The following is an 18,304-nucleotide window of genomic DNA, read 5'->3' on the forward strand; positions in this document are numbered from 1 at the left end:
TTACAAGTCAGTTCAGAAACCAAACCAGGTGTGTTTCCAAAGAGAATAGCCCTCCTCAGAAGCATGAGCTCATCGAGAATGGGATCTCATTTTTTATGATGCTGCAAACCAAGCCATTCTCATCTAAGCACCTTTCCAACTCTTGGAGAGCTCAAAATAAACTGTGATTACAGTTCGTTCTAAAGCTTGACATATTGGACTAAGAAAAATATCAGAATAAAATCATACAGAAAATCCTGTAAAAATTTTTTACCAAAATTTTTTATGTTCCAATTGAGTATAGCATGTCACCTCCAGCTATATAAACATCATCATCATCATGATTGTATCCTGACACTTTTAGTTTTTTGGGAGTAATAATTCCTTTTTATTGGGTTCTACTACTGTGTTGAACATAAATTCAGATTCTGCCATCTAGATTTTCATTTTAAAGTAAAAATTGAAGCAGAAAGGTTAAGTATCTTAAAATCACTAAACAAGTCATGAATAGAATCGGAAGTAGAGTCTATAATTACTGCCCTGTCTTCCAGTCATTTGCTCCTCACTCATATCTTGGTTTCTTGTCCAGAAATCTTATGGCATACATGATGTTCTTTCTCCTAGGCTTTCCTGGCTGAATTGGAACAGAAGTCTCCAACAATCCAAAATGTAAAGGAAGCCCTGGCTGGATTACTGATAACATATCCCAACTCACAAGAAGCAGAAAACTGGAAGAAAATGCAGGAAGAGCTTAGTAAGTTATCACAGGGGTGTTACAGATTGACCTTGCCTAAATTGCTTATCTTAAAAAAAAAAATACAGAATTTCAGCACATTGTATGGAGCAGGAATTACTTTTAGTTAATTTTTATAAGCAAATAAAAGGCTTACATAGGGTCAGAGAGTGAGCTTGATTAGGGAAAAAATTTAGAGATTCCGCTCAAAGTGTCAGAAGTTTGGCTTTCTTGGACAAGTCAAAGTGACAGTCTGCTATGATCAAGAACTAAAAGTATTGATAATAATAATGAAAAATGGGAAATAATTAAATAGCCAATGAAGGGATTAAATAAATTATGCTATGTTCATAATGTTGAACTACAGATGATATCAATGAATACTTATTGATATGAAAAAACTTATTGGCATCAAAGATGTTTACAATATAGAAAGTTTTAAAAACATGCTATAAAATAATATCTATATAAGATATTTTCTGCGTCTATATGTAGTTCTGTGCAATTTTATTGCATGTCTAGTTTCATATAACCACCACTACAATCAAGAGACAAAACTGTTTGTTATTTTAGTTAAAATTAAATGAAAGTTATTTTTAACTTTAAAAAATATTTAAATAATGCTCCAGGGGTCATTTCCTGTAGTTTATTAGAAACATAATTCAGGGCCTAGGCCTGTGGCTGATGAGAGGAAAGGAATACATTTTCTCATTTCCTCTCTACAGATTCCCGATGGGAAAGGGCCACAGAGGTGACAATGGCTCGGCAAAGGCAGCTAGAGGAATCTGCAAGTCATCTGGCCTGCTTCCAGGCTGCAGAATCCCAGCTCCGGCCCTGGCTGATGGAGAAGGAACTGATGATGGGAGTGTTGGGGCCCTTGTCTATTGACCCCAACATGCTGAATGCACAAAAGCAGCAGGTCCAGGTGAGCAACATACCTCAATGCTTTAGCGCAAAGAAGTTGGCGTCACATGAACCTGGGTTTGAATGCTGCTCTCAGCAAGTAGATTTCATATGACCCTGGTCAAGTCATTTAACTCTCAGTCTCATTTCCTCAGTTTAAGTGTGATATTTCTAACATCTTTATCATGGTGCCTGTTGAATAGTAAATAGTCAGTAGCTGTATTATTAATATCATCAACAGACAGTAAAATGAAAGGAAGCGAGAATGGGAACTTCTGACTAAATTCTAGAATCATATTTCACTTATAATCCCCAGTAGTCATCCACATTACTTAATGCAACATCTTTCTTGTATCATCTTGCTTTACTTAAAGATTTTCTGCTGATCAAACCTCATAAGAATTTATTTAAGTGCCAAATATCATAAAACTTTAGATTGGTCAAATTATGGCATTTCCAATGAAATTCTGCTTAGAACCTTTCTTTGCTCTGCATTACCCCTTAAGCTTGTTTCATTTCTTCTCACCATCCACAACGTCCCCTAAGTTAAGACCTGAGTAGTTTTTGAAGGAACCCTTTCTTTTAGACCCTGTATCCAGTTAATAATCAAGTGCTATTTAGTGTACTTACAAATATTTTTCTAACCTAGTGGTTTTCAGACTTTTAAAAGTCAAAGCCCTTTTATACTCTTAAAACTCATTGAGGACTCCGAAGAGCTTCTGTTCGTCTATGGCTATCTGTTGGTAATCTGTTGGTATTTATTGTATTAAAACACTGCGAATTTTCTAAATGTATTTATTAATTAATTTTAAATTGATAGAACCATAGAATTAACATAAGTAATGTATTTTTATGAAAAATACATTTTTGAAAATAAATATAGTAAGAGTTGCATTGTTTTATATCTTTGCAATTCTCTGTAATATCTGACGTAATAGAATATTTTCATGGATCTTCTTTTCTGCTTCTGCATTCAGTCTCTTTTGATCTCAGATGTCATGGAGATTCTGAAAACTCCATTGAACACTTGTGAGAGAGTAAGAATTTTAAAAGGCAAATAACATCTTAGTAGTATTTTGAAAATAGCTTTGACCTCATGGATTCCTGGTAGGACTCCTCGAGGCCCTTGGATCATAATTTGAGAACCACTGCTCTGATCCTTCTCTTCTCCATTCTGAACACCTCAGGTAGGCTTAATTTCAGGCCTGTATCATTGCAACAGTCTCATAAAGAGCTTCTTTGTCTAGTCTCTCCTTTACCCAATTATCAAATTATCTCTTTAAATCGTGTATCTGAATGTATTAAAATACTTTAGTGGCTCTTGGCTGTGCTTTAAACAAAGCCCAAATACCTGCTCAATGTGGTATATAATATATATGGCTTTTCACAGTCTGGTCCCAGTTTGTCTTGTCAGCCTCATTTTTAGCTCTTTCTCCATATTCCCACGTTGCTACCCACACCAGATAGCGTGTTCTTTCCTGAACACGCCACACTCATAGAGCCCTGTGCCTTTGCTAATCCTAGGGCCTTCCCCTGAACAAGCCTGACACTCTGCTCCCTTGGAGAACTACATATTCTTTATTGTGTCATCTGTGAAGGCTTGCCTGATTTCCCTCTTCTACTTTTTTCATCCCCCACAGAATTAATTACCTTTACTCCTTGATTTCACAGTTCCATGTTCACATCAGTGTTTTCTCATTTTTATTTTTGTCATGTTCTACTATTATTCATTATTTATATATCTGTTCTTCCTTGAAGTTGTGTCTTATTTTTTACAGTGTAAGTGCTAAGTACTCTCTTAATCCTTACAACAGCCAATTTAAGTGCTTTATTATCTTATTTTACAGCTGAGATTTAGAGAACTTTTAAAAAGTTGCCTATCCCTGGCCAACATGTCTCAGTTGGTTGGAACATCATCCTGTAACACTGGAAGGTCATGGGTCAATCCCTGGTCAGGGCACATGCCTAGGTTGCCAGTTCAATCCCTGATCAGGGTGTGTACAGGAGACAGCCAATTAATATTTCTCTCCCACATTGATGTTTCTCTCTCCCTTCCTCTCTTTCTCTTAAAAAGGGGAGGAGGGGGAAGCAATGGAAAAAGGTCCTCAGGTAAGGATTAAAAAGATAAAAAATAATAAGTTGCCTAAGTTTATATAGCCAGTGAGTAATGGAGTCAGAATTTGAACTCAGGCAGTCTAATTCCAGAACCTATAATCCTAAATTCCTTGGTAAGTGAAGCAGTGAATAGAAAAGAATAAAAAGACATAGTACTTTCTTTAAAGGAATTTATTATCTAATTGTACTGTATTATAATGTACAGGTTGTATATGCTATTGGAATTCTGAGAAAGAAACTAAGAAAAACAGAGGTATTGAGATTTGAAATGGCAAGCCCAGCCAGTCATATAGCTGGCTCTGGGATCTAGGGTTGCCAGTTCAGAGGCCTGGGTTTTGCCTGGAAAAGCTGATGAGTGCCAGTCGAGAAAACAAACTGGTTTCCCAGCCAAGGCCAACCTTAGTAACCAATGTTGAAACACAGAGTAGGACAGAGAAATAAAAGAAATTAAATAGACAATCATCCTTTTAAAACAAGTTTTTATTAAGCAGTTGTTACAAATAATACTGTATTATCCTAATAACCTGGTGCTTGGAGTTTTCTAGTTTATTTTCAAAAGAAGTTGGCACCACTTGGCACAATCCAAAATCAGTTTTTGTTTTGACATTGTATGTAGATTTGTCTTTTCTCTCTAAATACCCTGGTGTCATTTCTATTACAGTTTATGCTAAAGGAATTTGAAGCACGCAGGCAACAGCATGAGCAGCTAAATGAGGCAGCTCAGGGCATCCTAACAGGCCCTGGAGATGTCTCTCCATCCACCAGCCAAGTACAGAAAGAACTCCAGAGTGTCAATCAGAAGTGGATTGAGCTGACTGACAAACTCAATTCCCGTTCCAGCCAAATTGACCAAGCTATTGTCAAAAGCACCCAATACCAGGAACTGCTCCAGGACTTATCAGAGAAGGTGAAAGTGGTTAGACAGCGACTGAGTAGCCAGTCAGCCATCAGCACTCAACCTGACGCTGTGAAGCAGCAGCTGGAGGAAACCAGTGAGATTCGATCCGACCTGGAGCAATTAATCCATGAGGTTAAGGAGGCGCAGACACTCTGCGATGAACTCTCAGTGCTCATCGGTGAGCAGTACCTCAAGGATGAGCTGAAGAAGCGTTTGGAGACAGTTGCCCTACCTCTCCAAGGCTTAGAAGACCTTGCAGGTGAGTTGGGTTGAGGAATACACTGCTGCCATTATTAGTGGCAAACTAAAAGAAGGAATAGATTAGTGGTAGTCCTAAGAATCTAGGATGACCTTGAAGTAGCCTTTGGACTCAGAATAGTGTTAACCTGTCCCTTTGTCCAACTACAGTGAGACCTGCCATGGTCATTACACATTGATTGGGCACTAGTGATATGTGAAGTGCTACATAGTACATCAGTGTTCACAGATGTACTTATAGGTGGAGTAACATACCTACTTTCATTGATGATCACTTTGTTATACCATGCACCTATACATACATACATATGTACGTACATACATATAGAAAATTAGAACATGTTGAGGACTTCTTATTGTGGCCTTGTACAAGAAAAATTTTGTCATTAATTCATTGCCTCTTTTTCTAGAAACATTTATGTGTTTTTACCAACTTAGCACCTAATGTGTGTTTTGTTATTCAGAACATCTTACAAGATTGAAGTGATTATTAAATAAGATATGATATGTGAAAGTTAGACCATATATTCTCAGCAAACATTTTAAGTGCCATGTCTAGACTTGATTGATTTACGTTTGATTTTCTCACTTTAGCTGATCGCATGAACAGACTCCAGGCAGCTCTTGCCAGCACCCAGCAGTTCCAGCAAATGTTTGATGAGCTTAGAACCTGGTTGGATGACAAACAAAGCCAGCAAGCAAAAAACTGCCCAATTTCTGCAAAATTGGAGCGGCTCCAGTCTCAGCTACAGGAGAACGAAGAGTTTCAGAAGAGCCTTAACCAACACAGTGGTTCCTATGAGGTGATTGTGGCTGAAGGAGAATCTCTGCTTCTTTCTGTGCCTCCTGGAGAAGAGAAAAAGACTTTACAAAACCAGTTGGTTGAACTCAAAAGCCATTGGGAAGAGCTCAGTAAAAAAACTGCAGATAGACAGTCTAGGCTCAAGGACTGTATGCAGAAAGCTCAGAAATATCAGTGGCATGTAGAAGACCTCGTGCCATGGATAGAAGATTGTAAGGCCAAGATGTCTGATTTGCAGGTCACTCTGGATCCAGTGCAACTGGAGTCCAGTCTCCTGAGATCAAAGGCTATGCTGAGTGAAGTGGAAAAGCGTCGCTCCCTGCTGGAAATATTGAACAATGCTGCTGACATTCTGATCAATTCTTCAGAAACAGATGAGGATGATATCCGAGACGAGAAGGCTGGGATTAACCAGAACATGGATTCTGTTACAGAAGAGCTACAAGCCAAAACAGGATTGCTTGAAGAAATGACTCAGAGACTCAAGGAGTTCCAGGAAAGCTTTAAGAATATTGAAAAGAAGGTTGAAGGGGCCAAACACCAACTTGAGATCTTTGATGCTCTCGGCTCTCAAGCCTGTAGCAACAAGAACCTTGAGAAGCTAAGAGCCCAACAGGAAGTGCTGCAGGCCTTGGAGACCCAAGTAGACTATCTGAGGAACTTGACTCAGGGCCTGGTAGAAGATGCCCCAGATGGATCTGATGCTTCCCAACTTCTACTTCAAGCTGATACCACCCAGCAAGGGTTCTTAGAGGTGAAGAAAAGAGTGAACAGTGTTTGCATGATGATGGAAAACAAGCTAGAAGGGATCAGTCAGTTTCACTGCCGAGTCCGAGAGATGTTTTCTCAGTTGGCAGACCTGGATGATGAGCTAGATGGCATGGGTGCTATCGGAAGAGACACTGACAGCCTCCAGTCCCAAATTGAGGATGTACAGCTATTTCTTAACAAAATCCAAGTGCTCAAGTTAGACATAGAAGCATCTGAAGCAGAATGCCGACAAATGCTGGAGGAAGAGGGGACTCTGGACTTGTTAGGTCTTAAGAGGGAGCTAGAAGCCCTGAACAAACAGTGTGGCAAACTGACAGAAAGGAGTAAAGCTCGTCAGGAGCAGCTAGAGCTGACATTGGGCCGAGTAGAGGACTTCTATAGGACATTGAAAGTACTCAGTGACATGACCACCGCAGCAGAGGAGGGAGAGGCCCTCCAGTGGGTAGTGGGGACTGAAGTGGATATCATCAACCAACAATTAGCAGACTTTAAAGTAAGTCTTGTTTTTTACTCTTTTTCTGTCTAATACGTGTATTTCTATTCCTGTAACTTAGAAACCAGTAGTGTATACATCTTAACTTCTGTCCCAGCTTCATTATTCTCACTTCCATCACCATCAAAATGTACTTTTTTGGACACTAAACAGTTGCTTGGACTTCTGAGTAACTGGTTTGAATATATTTCTAATGTAATTTATTTTGGCATTTACAACCAATTAAGGGTATAGAAAGAAATGTCCATATCTTATCTCTTACTCTAAGACTCTCCTCTTACAAAATTCTGGAGATTTTAAATTAACCAATTCAAAAATAGTAGTGAGCCCTGGCCTGTGTGGCTTAGTTGGTTGGAGAATGATCCTGTAGACTGAAAGATCATGGGTTCAATTCCTGGTCAGGGTGCGTCCAAGAAAACAACCTAATTGATGTTTCTCTCTTCCATCAACATTTCTCTCTCTCTCTCTCTCTCTCCCTCTCTCCCCCTGTCTCTTTCCACTTCCCTCCTCTTCTAAAAGCATGAGATGATGTCCTCGGTGAGGATAAAAAAAAAAAGAGCATTGAATGTTTGTTCCTTCAGGTTTCTGTTCTTCAGATTGAGGTATAAGAAGCCATAAGATAAACATGGGCTCCTCTTCCTAAAGTGTTGATTTTTTCACAGATTTCAAGGGGAAATTATTGGTGTATTATTGATGTATTATAGAATGAAATGCAAAAATCTCATGAATTATTAACATAAAACATGGCACTTCAAAGACGTTTTTCACTCGTAACAAGTAGCTTAACACTATACCCCGGACTCCTCAAGAATACAAGTTCTCTGCCTATAGGAGAGTTTAAGAAGCACTACCTTAATTGAAAAAAAGGTCTTAATTCTTTTCCTGAGGCAGAAGCACTAATCCTGAGATTTTGTGAGTCTAATTTAAAACAACAGGGGAAGATGAAAGGAGTTGACTCAAAATATGAATTTGGTGAGTCTGGGTCTCAGAGGTCTTAGAATTGACTTTGGGTCTTTGCTCTCACTGCATTAGCCTTTTACCCCGAGAGATCACCTTGTTGTAAGTACCAAAAAGTGTCTCATCCTACTGCTGGAGGCTTCTCTGCTGCTGCTTCCTTCTTCATGCATGGAATAGATTTGGAAAGGACATTTCCAGCACTTTATTTCCATCACTAGTGTTAATCATTGCCACTTACACTGTTAACGCTCCTGCCATCACTGTTTTGTTTTCTCAAGTCCCTTCCTGTCAGGATTCTTCCTGTTAAAAACATGGGTGGAGAGGTGATTGTCATCAGGTCAGAGCCATGAGATATCCTGAGAAAGATCACAAATTTGTAGAAAGATCCAAGTTCAGAAAGGTGGCTGTTTCAGAAGGGCCCCTCTTGGAGTTGACAGTATGTTGAACACTAAAGTGAGACACTGGCTAAAGGCCCTTTACCGTGTTTGGAAATAGTGCAGTTTGGAGCAACACAAGTCGTCATATTTGGGTTCTTGAAGCACCCAAGTAAGGAAAGGATAGGAAGAGAAAATTCAAACCCATGAGCCCATTTGTTTTTCTCTTAGAAAGTCCCACACCTCTGTTCTAGTGCAGAGTGGTGTTCCCTGCTTCACCATCCGTGATTCCCTTTCCTCTTCCATTGTGAGCTCCTCGAAAGCAAAGATTCTTCTATAGGCATGCTTCATTGATCCAATTTACTTGAATTTGGGTTGCTCTAACCAAACTAACTGGATTTCTTAGAAAACTAAAGCTTATCCCTTTAGGCTTCAAAATAGTTTTATCAACTAGATTCTGGTTTATATGGGAATTATTTTACATTCTATTTGCCTAATTTTCTAAACACTGTATTGTGCATAATTTTTCTTTCAGTGCAGGTTAACATTACTAAAAAAATGATACTGGTCTCTACTGTGGTGATATCCTCAGGAATATTAGAGATATTTGGGACTGCTTTATATTAAATGTTCCTAAATTACTGTGTAGTTTGAGTTCTGTGTTGAAGTTTTTGTTTAAGGCCTCTACCTCACTGTACTGGTTGGACTGGCGGTTTGTATGTATGGGGCAGTGTGTAGTTTTTGCTTTTTCTCTATTACCATGATATCAGATAGTAATTCTTATTGCTATTCTCACTACTGTCACTGGGCCTGCCTCTAGCAATTTTCCCCTTCCTTCTCATCTTCAGTGAGATAGAAAATGAAGTTAACAAGCATGTTAAAACTGTGTTAAATACGAGATTTTTTAAAAGAATTTTATGAAGAATCCACAGGTAGGCATATATAGCGTTTGTATCTGAGAACAAGTAATCATTTCCTTTTCATTTAATCTTTGGTTTCTAGAGATCTGAATTTTGATGATGCTGGAAGGTTTTAAGAAATTGCTGGACTTCACCATATTTTATTCATATGTTGCCTAGTTGTGGTCAGGTTTCAATAGCAACTTAGTTGCTTGTTGTAGCAATCTTGTTTCACTGACTTCTAAGAATAAGCTTCCTACCACCAATACTGTGGAACTGAAGGCTAGGACCAGACACTGATGAGCTGGTCACCTGCAGAGTGTGTTTATCTGCAGGTGACTGGTGTCGACTGGGCAAAACTGCAAGAACAGTGAGAAGAGAGTGGTAAAGTTCTGTGTCATCTTTCTATCCTCCTCAAGTCGGGGATGGAAATGAGACATCTGGTTCCACCTTATAAGGTCCACCTTATCAAGTCAAAGGTTTGGGGGAAAGTTTCTGTTTCCTCCCAGCAAAGGTCTTTGGTCCTGAGGGGAGGCACATGCTCTTGGCTTAGTTCCCGTTGAGCTCATGGGAAGTGAAAACAATGAGAGGGGAAAAGCTCTAGGTTAGTTTCCTAGTTCCCTGGAGGCTGAGTAAAGGGAAGGCCTTCTTGGACCCATTTGGAGGACTGTGTCATTTTCATGATTTGAGAGTTGAGTTGCTGGGTTAAGAAGGTTCAACAGTAGATAAACTTCCCTCACCAGCAACATACTACATTCATAAAGTGTGATTCTTTCATATTCAACTTTTTTAAAAAGGAAAAAAGAAAAAAGAAGATAAGTATTAAAAAAACAGCATTAGCTTTTTTAGCTCTTTCTTTTTATAATGGGATCATCCTCTGCTGAAGAGAAGAGAATGTAAATCTGTGACATGGGCTTTGCTTTGACCCAGTTGACTCCACTAGGGATGGATGGACTAGACAGATGAGTCAAGTCTGTGGAGAACCTCGGGCTTACTTGGGACTGTGCAGGACTGATAAATGCATGGAGAGGCAGTTAGCCTGAGAGAAAATGTATTTCCTCCTTAAATGAATATGAAAAACTGAAAGTCATTACCCTTAGGAAAGACTTTTTCCCTTGATTGCTTCTAAATAATTGATAGAATGCGGCCAGCCACTGAGGATCTATCAGATGAGAATGAAATAGAGTCCTCTTCCGATCTAAACAGGCAAAGACCTTAAGGCACTTTACTGGGTTCTGCTCTCTGTTGGAAGTAGAAAGGAAGAAACCATTCTAGAACTCACAAATGAGAATTCTGAACATGCTTTCAGAAAACTGGAAGGAAAAGACTTAGACTGATCTCTTCAGGAAATTCTGTTTTCCTGAACAAGAGAGTCTGTGATTATCTAGGAAAAGGAATTGTGTGTACATAACAGGAGGCTAACAAAGAAAAGAGGGACCTTTATTTCACTATAACTTAAGCCAAACAGTTCCTCCAAGGTGAACTTTCTGGGAAGGGTAGAAAAAGACTTGAAATTTGGAGATGAAATGTATTAAGTCTGGAAATAATAAAAGGCTTTCCTCATTTTGAAACTCTCCCTATGTAGATTTTGTAGTCAAGAATTGAGATCATTTCGAATCTTGACTTGTCCCCTGCACCCCTCTTGCCTCCCCATGAACCAGCCTGGCCTTTCAGTCTGGAAATACGAGGTGGTGTTGGCATCCTAATGGTGAGCAGTAGCAAGAACCCTGGATGTACCATCATGTACTCTGTATTTCGTATATATTCATACTTATTATGTATTTAAGCTAGGCTTCAGACTTGAGACTCTACCACTCATTCATAAGAAAAAACAAGTGGGAAAAATGGAAACTTTTTTAGGATCCATAGGTTTCTCAAAAGGTTCACATCACCTGATAATGCATTTGAAGCAGCCAAGCCAGTCAGTTTTTTCCCTTTCCTGTCTTTGAGGTTAGGCTGGTGAGATATAGGTGAGGCAGCAGGTTTCCCTAGGACTGTTCTCAGTCCTAATTCAGGTTGAGCCAAGCCCAGGGTCAGTGACTGCATCTACTTGCAACTTCTGTTTGGAGACCTCAGCATCCTACTGTGAAGCCAGAAGAAGAGAGCCCTGTAAACCTCTTCATTTGATTTTTTTTTTTTTTTTTTTTTTTTGGTCTCATGGAAAGCAAGATTAGGCTTCCCTATGAGCATATGTGAAAACTCTGGAAGACAAGGCCTGACACGGAGCTGAAAGACTGCCAATTTGCACAAAGATACTTATTCCTTCCTTTCAAATAATTACAAAGGCAGTATCTGCCCATCTGTGTTTTTGCCAGTCAGAGTTACTAGAGAATAAAGCAATTGAGGTCGGCATTATCTCCCTGCCCTTGGAGAGAAAGGAAATCACATTTGGTGTGACCTTTCTGTCACCTGGAGGTTTAGGTATCTCAGCTTTACAGCAGCCAAGATAAGTTGAATAGGCGTCCCCACCCCCACCTTGGCTTGTCTTGTCCAGGGTTATTTTTTCCCTTCCAGGGTCCAAAGAAGTAAAGAGAATGCTCTAGAACAGAGTCTCCACCTTGGCACTCAGCTGTTAACTTTTTTGGCTGGATAATCCTTTGCTGTGGGGAGCTGTCCTGTGCCTTGTAAGTTTGGTGGCACCCCTGATCTCCACCCAATAGGTGCCAGTAGCTACCCTTCCCCAGTGTGAAAACCAAGAATGTCTGTAAACATTGTCAGATCTTCCTAAAGGCAAAATCTCCCTCAGTTGAGAACCACTGCCCTAGAAGAAAATTGCCATCTCTGTGTAGAAAACTTAGGATTCATTTGGAAAAAGTGCTAATTGATTAAGTTAAATATTTATGTAGGTGGCAGCCTTTTGATAATCTGATTGTGGCTATGTAGTAGCAACAACTGCCTCTAAGTCTGCCTTTCTTTAGGCCAGGCCCTGGCTGAATTCTTTATTTGTGCTAGTACGAATCTGTGTCTGATTTAAAACCCCCTAGTCACTTTCCCTGGCATCTGCAGTTTATTTTGTGTCAGGTTGTTGATGCAGGTGTTGTTGATGATGTATTTCTAAAGAGAAGAGGAACTTCCTTTGTGGAAATATGACTTCAGAGAGCCTCCTTGTTCTGTGCCTTTAAGGGGAGACTACAGTTTGTCTGTTGTTCTCCTCAGCTTGACTGCTGGTATTTATAACCATATGTGACTACCCTTATTACCCCTCCCCCAAGAATTCCAGAGCTCTGTAATAATCTTCTCCACCCCCACCATAGGAACTGGGTGGGGAGGAGGTGTGGGAACCTTTAAGGCCTTTAAATTTGCTTCATGTTGAACTCCTTCCAGCCCCATTTTAAAGTATCATTAGTATTCCAAATATCAGCATCACAAGCAAAATCCCAAGGTTGCAGACTTTATATCATCCTAAAGGATCCTCCTTCATGCCTCAGCGAAGGTAGGAAAATCTATGGGAAGGTTGTCAAGAAAGTGTTGGTGGATATCCCAAAAATCTGTCTAGAAATTTTGATAGCAAGGTAGGATTTAAAGCAACTAAATGAATATATCCTCAACCAAAAGGAAGGGGCTGAACAGTTTGATTTATGTTTACTGAAATTCTTTACATCTAGTGTCAGTACGGAGCATTTGCAACTAGGGTTCATCTTATGATTTTGTACAAGAAGGAAGAAAACTGTGTTTCCAGAAAAACTAGAATTTTCCCCATGCAAAACTTGCATTTATTATTGACTATTCAGTGAATGAACACAGCTGAGATTAGCACAGACTTGCAGAACAGGACAGTTTCTCACTGTGTCTAGAAATGCTTGGTAAGTGGTCTCAGCCTTAGCCTAGTCCTGGAGCTTCAAAAAAGTATCGTGGGCACTTTCAAGCTAACTAGCTGGCACAGGAGCTGTAAGCAGTGAGCCTCTAGGAAGTGTGATAAGTTGCTCTGAAGGACACTTCATTGTTAGAGTTAGTTGGTTCACCAGGAATAAAATGATTCCTACAGGGAGTCGTGTCAGGGCACTGCACCAGAGGGCTGTCTCCTGCCAAACAGATTCTTCCCAAGTCTCAGCTGTCCCTTTTGGAAAAACCTAGCTATGGGGAGAATGTGCTCCCTCCCCACCTTCCTTAATACTACGCCACTGCCACTACCAAGTGTTTTTCAAATACCAGTCTCTGGTATTGGCTGTGGAAGATTAACGGGGTACACTTATTCCCTAGGCCTTCACAAGCTATTTTCCCACTGCGATTTAAAATGTGGACCTTTCAGAACTTGGCCACCCAGGGATGAGAATAAGTGCTACATGGTGATTGATGGTCCATGGATCTCTTTGTGGGGGTTAGGAGAAAGGGGTTTCATATTCCATCCTATCTGTCCTTACTGAGCCCTTGTGCCAGTATTTGTGATGGGTGCTGGGGTCTCAGAGAGTCTCTAGTTACCAGTGTAGTATGGGAGACAGAATTATAGAATTATCAAAGAATTATAGTGCTGGTAATGTAGTGGTAAGTGCAGTAAGAGAGACCTATGTCTGAATGATCTCTAATCCTAACCCTCCCACACCACTACCTGTAATCAGACATTTGAGATTCTAGTTGCAGGTAAGAAAACAGACTTGAAAATATTAAGTAACTTATTGAAGCACATAGCACCCAAAGTTCATGCTTAACCAGTGGTTTTCAGCTGGGGGACATTTTTGCCCCTTGGGGTACATTTGACAATGTCCAGAGACACTTTTTAATTATCATGTCTGGGGAGACTGCTATTAGCATCCAGTGGATGCCATTAAAACATCCTGTAATACACAGGATAGCCCCTTTCAGCAAATAATTACCCCTCCCACTTCTGGAAAGATAAGGGGTTTGATATTTTGCCCTTTTCAGATTCCATGACAAGTAAGAGTTAACTGATGAAATATTAATAGTTCTACTGTCTAGGCAGGCTTCATGGTTTTTCTTCCTTTTTTTGAAAATTAGTTAAGAAATAATGTTGGTTCTGAGAGTGACTTATACAGATTTGTTAGATAAAATCAGGATCTTCGTGAACTAATTTGAGTCAGTGGCTAAAGAATTCTCTCCATGCTTGACCAGTCCCCACCCCACCCTGCCACAAGGCTCCTGCTGTGGAAATCAGTCAGCTGTGTATCTCGAGCTGCTTCCTGTAGGGTGTGTTATGGAATGGCATCAGCCCCTGCACCAGCTGGGAGTACTGATCTCAGTGTGATTTTATCGGACTCTGTCTCTTTTGAATCTTGCTGTTGGGAACAAAGGATCCTCTGTTCACGATGCAGAGAGCTAGTGTGATTGGACAGCCAGCATGCACGCACATGGTTCCCACGGAATAAACACTCATAAATTATGCTGTAGCTTTCTAAAACTTGGGCCTCCAAGGTGGTTTTCCCTTAACTCCTGTCTGTATTCACCCTTCTTTCTGTGAGTGCTTATCCTTCCCCCATCAATGCAGGAGACATGCGATCAGATGAATTAAATAGTGGCATCCTTCAGAACTGGTCTACATCTAAGCCTTCAGTTTTTTCCTTCTCCAGTCTCTTGGAAACTACATTTTTGATCCCCATTATCTTTACAGTCTTATTTCCTATATAGACCATCCACTCCATACAGTTATCCCAAAAAGTCTTTATGTATTTTACCTGTTTGACTTCTACTCACACCTGAGGGCTTTATTCAAGTCCCATATCTCCACAAAGCTTTCTTGATCTCCCCAGCTCACTACTTCTGATCTCCTAAATTGCCTAATGTGTCTTTATCATATGCTGCCTAATTTTGGCATTTTTTAAAATTATATGCATTTGTCCCATCTCTCATCTCAATAAGTCAATTTTTGTGTCCTTCAAAGTGGTTAGCATATTGTTATACATATAGTTGGAGATTAGTAAATATTTGACTGATTGGATGAATGCTCTTTATTTCTCATAAGCTATGTGAGGATTCAAACTGCTGTCTACTCTGCAAGACTTGAGGTATATCCTTATGTGTCCTGAGAAATTCTGACCCTAGCCTGGATTCCTCACCTCTCCATCTCGCCTCTGTGCTCCCTTCCTACTAGTTAGCATATGTTAAAGGAACATAATTTCATTTCAGTATTAACCTGAACAAAGCAAAACTAAGAAAGAAATTTACTACTGCAGATATACTTGAAGAAAGCCAGGTTCTGAAATACTGCTTTGTAGTATTTGAGTCGCTGTCATTTATTCAACTAGTTGGCAGTTAAGAAGAGTCTTTATACTTCAGTCACATTGGCATATTGAAAAAAAAATGAATATGAGTTTGAATTAAATATGCAGCTTTGAATGCTGGCTCTATCATTTACTACCTGAGTTACCTTGAGAGAAATTATTTAACCTCTGTATAGTTTCTTCAACTATAAAATGTGAACAATGGTAAATCATAACTTTTGAGTTTGTATAAGAATCGAATGAAGTGATATAGAGGAAAGCATTAGCTATATATTAAGTGCTCAGTAAATGATAACGTACATTTATTAAAAAAAAGTTTATCCAGACCTACAAATTAAATGTTATAAAATAAATTTATATTGAAAAATAAGGAAAGTTATGCCCTTTGTGCCTAGGAATAATCATTCTCCAGAAGACTTGATCTAAGGTCCAGCTGAAGATTAGATTCATTCTTTTCTTCTTGGAAAACTGGAAATAGGATAAAGTAAAATTACTGAATAGTTTGATGATAGCAATGGAATAACCTCCCTGAGCAGTTTTTGTGGGGACTAAATGTGTGGGTCTAGGTCATGACTCTGTAACATAGCTTTAAATATACTTTATGTACATATACATACATATACATCTTTACTAATTTATTCATTAATTTGTTCATTTATTCATTCATATCAGAATCCCATAGCTAGTGAGTTTTTCTGAGGCCATTTTGACCTTGCTTAATGTACTCTCCAAATCAATGTTATTTTCATATCATTAACCAGAACTAACCAGAACTAACCAGAAGCCAGTACCAGCTCAGTGACTTCCCTAGTCACAGTTACCCCATCAGATCAGTTTTAATGTTCTCAGGGTCCTTGGCCTAATTGGTTTTTAACACAGACCACGTTCTCTTCCTCTGTTGCCATACAATGTCAACTACCAAGTCAGCATCTTTGGGAAAGATACCCCTTAATGTTAATCAATCATTAATTAAAACATCAAGATGTGAAGGAAAAAATGTCAGCCTGATATCAGAGGAAAGCAGCTTAAAAATAGATATACTTCATTTCTCTTCCAAACACATATACCACATCAAGATGACTTACAGACTATCTTTAATTCTTTACATTTTCAGCAAATATGTGTTTCTGATATTTGGTTATATGTATATATGAGTCAGTGGAAGAAGATGATAAGAACTGAAAGAAATTGAACTTCTCTTAGATCTTCTCCAACTTGAGTTTATTGCATCCATTCAAATGAACCATTTAATATCTCATCTTGCAATTCACTCCCAAAGGAAGAGCTCTGATTTTGGTGTGATTTTTTTTTTTTAATTTAAACCTAAATTATTTGTTTGTGATCAATGATAAGAATTGCTTTAGTATCAAAATGAAAGAGAGAGTTTTCAGAAATCTCTTTTCCTCTGTACTATTTATTCTACCCCATATAGCAAGATTCCTTAGAGATTCAACCCAGGGACCTGTTTCATAGAAATAGCCAAGCAAATTTGTGAAGTTATTAATTTGTGAAAGTTGTGAAGTCATGCAACCCTATTCCTGGAAAGACTGCTCTCAGTCCCAAGTGAAAGCTCTCATAATCACTTTCTGTGGAAAGCCTCCCCTGAACCCTCAGACCACATGGGACGCCTAACCCATGCTCCTTTAGCACTGTTTGCTTTGTTCTTAGAGTACTTATCACAATTGAATTAAAATGAATGTCTGTCTCCCCTACCAAAATGTGGGTGCCTGACCCCATCTTGCGCATCACTCTCCTAAAGTGCCTGGCGTAATTTAGGGCATTCAGTAGACCCCAATAAATATTTGTTGAATGAATGAAAACAATAGAATCAAGGTTACACCTTGTAAAATTATTTGCCTTAAAAGGACAGAAAGAGGAGCCCAAAGAGACAAAGAAAGACTGGCTAAAAGTTGACATTAGGATAGTACAATGTCACGGAAGCCCAAAGAACAGAGCCTTAAGAAGGGTGGGGTGGAGGACCAACACTTTCTTACCACTGCTTATCCTTAACCCCTATAATCTGATCCAGCCCCCTTCACTGTCCTGAAACTGTTCTCTTAGAAGTATTCGCTGACTTCCTTGTTGCCAAGTCTAGTGGCCTTGTCTAACTCATTGAATTCCTCATCTGTTATGCAGTATCCCTTAAAACCCTCCTGTCCATATACTTTCCTGACATTGTACTCTTGCCATTCTCTTCCCTGGCTGTTCTTTTGCTTTCTTTTTTGGTCTGTCTTCCTACCTCCCAAACATGTGCTTCTTGAAATTCCTACCTCCCAAAAATGTGCTTCTTGAAATTCTGTCACCTGTCTTATCGTATCTGTCCCCATGTAACCCCTGGGATGTCCAACCCCTTCACTGTTCTATTGGAAAAGGTTTTCCAATCTGTATCTCTACCCCAAACTTCAGTTTTTTGTATGAGGGGTCTTTCTGGACACCTCCATATGGGTAAACTTTGAGTACTTCATACTCACTTTGCTCTAAATTGAATGTGTTAATTATCTTCAAATATTTTCTTCCTGCACCCTGGGGCTTTATAATATTACTGTGTAATACTCCAAGAGTATTACTACAGCATTATTTTAAATTTATTTTCCCCCAAACCCTTTTTCTGGTCAGTTGTGAAATCCAAATATTCTGCCTCTGTAATTTCTTTCACAGCCCCCGCATCCCATTTTCACAAGTTCGGGCTTTTGTTACCACGTGCATAAACTGCGTAACCCTCCTGATTGCTTCAACTTCAGTCTTCCCATCTATAGTCTAGTCTATACATATTGACACCAGTGCAGCATCTACAGACCTAGGCTCAAACCATAAGAGTCCAGGAATTTAATAGCTGTGTTACCTTGGACAAATAAATTTACCACCCCACATTTATTTTATAAATTTAAGGATTTGGATTTTTTTAATGAGTTAATATATATTAAATGGCAATTGAATGAGCACCCAGTC

The 18,304-nt window shown here is 39.3% G+C and overlaps 1 protein-coding gene across 7 annotated transcripts in view; it reads left to right on the forward strand.

Annotated features, from left to right (window-relative positions):
* MACF1 (microtubule actin crosslinking factor 1) overlaps window positions 1–18,304 on the forward strand; it is a 314,815-nt gene that overhangs the window by 227,608 nt on the left and 68,903 nt on the right. For all 7 annotated transcript variants that reach the window (XM_054572012.1, XM_054572014.1, XM_054572013.1 and 4 more), the window contains 4 exons: window positions 604–733; window positions 1,438–1,637; window positions 4,392–4,887; window positions 5,481–6,952. In XM_054572012.1, coding sequence (XP_054427987.1) covers window positions 604–733; window positions 1,438–1,637; window positions 4,392–4,887; window positions 5,481–6,952 — 2,298 coding nt within the window. The remainder of the gene's footprint in view (window positions 1–603; window positions 734–1,437; window positions 1,638–4,391; window positions 4,888–5,480; window positions 6,953–18,304) is intronic.

Source organism: Pteronotus mesoamericanus, unplaced genomic scaffold, assembly GCF_021234165.1.
Source record: "Pteronotus mesoamericanus isolate MK-2021 breed Mesoamerican mustached bat unplaced genomic scaffold, CSHL_Meso_final contig_221, whole genome shotgun sequence".
NCBI classification, from domain to species: Eukaryota; Metazoa; Chordata; class Mammalia; order Chiroptera; family Mormoopidae; genus Pteronotus; species Pteronotus mesoamericanus.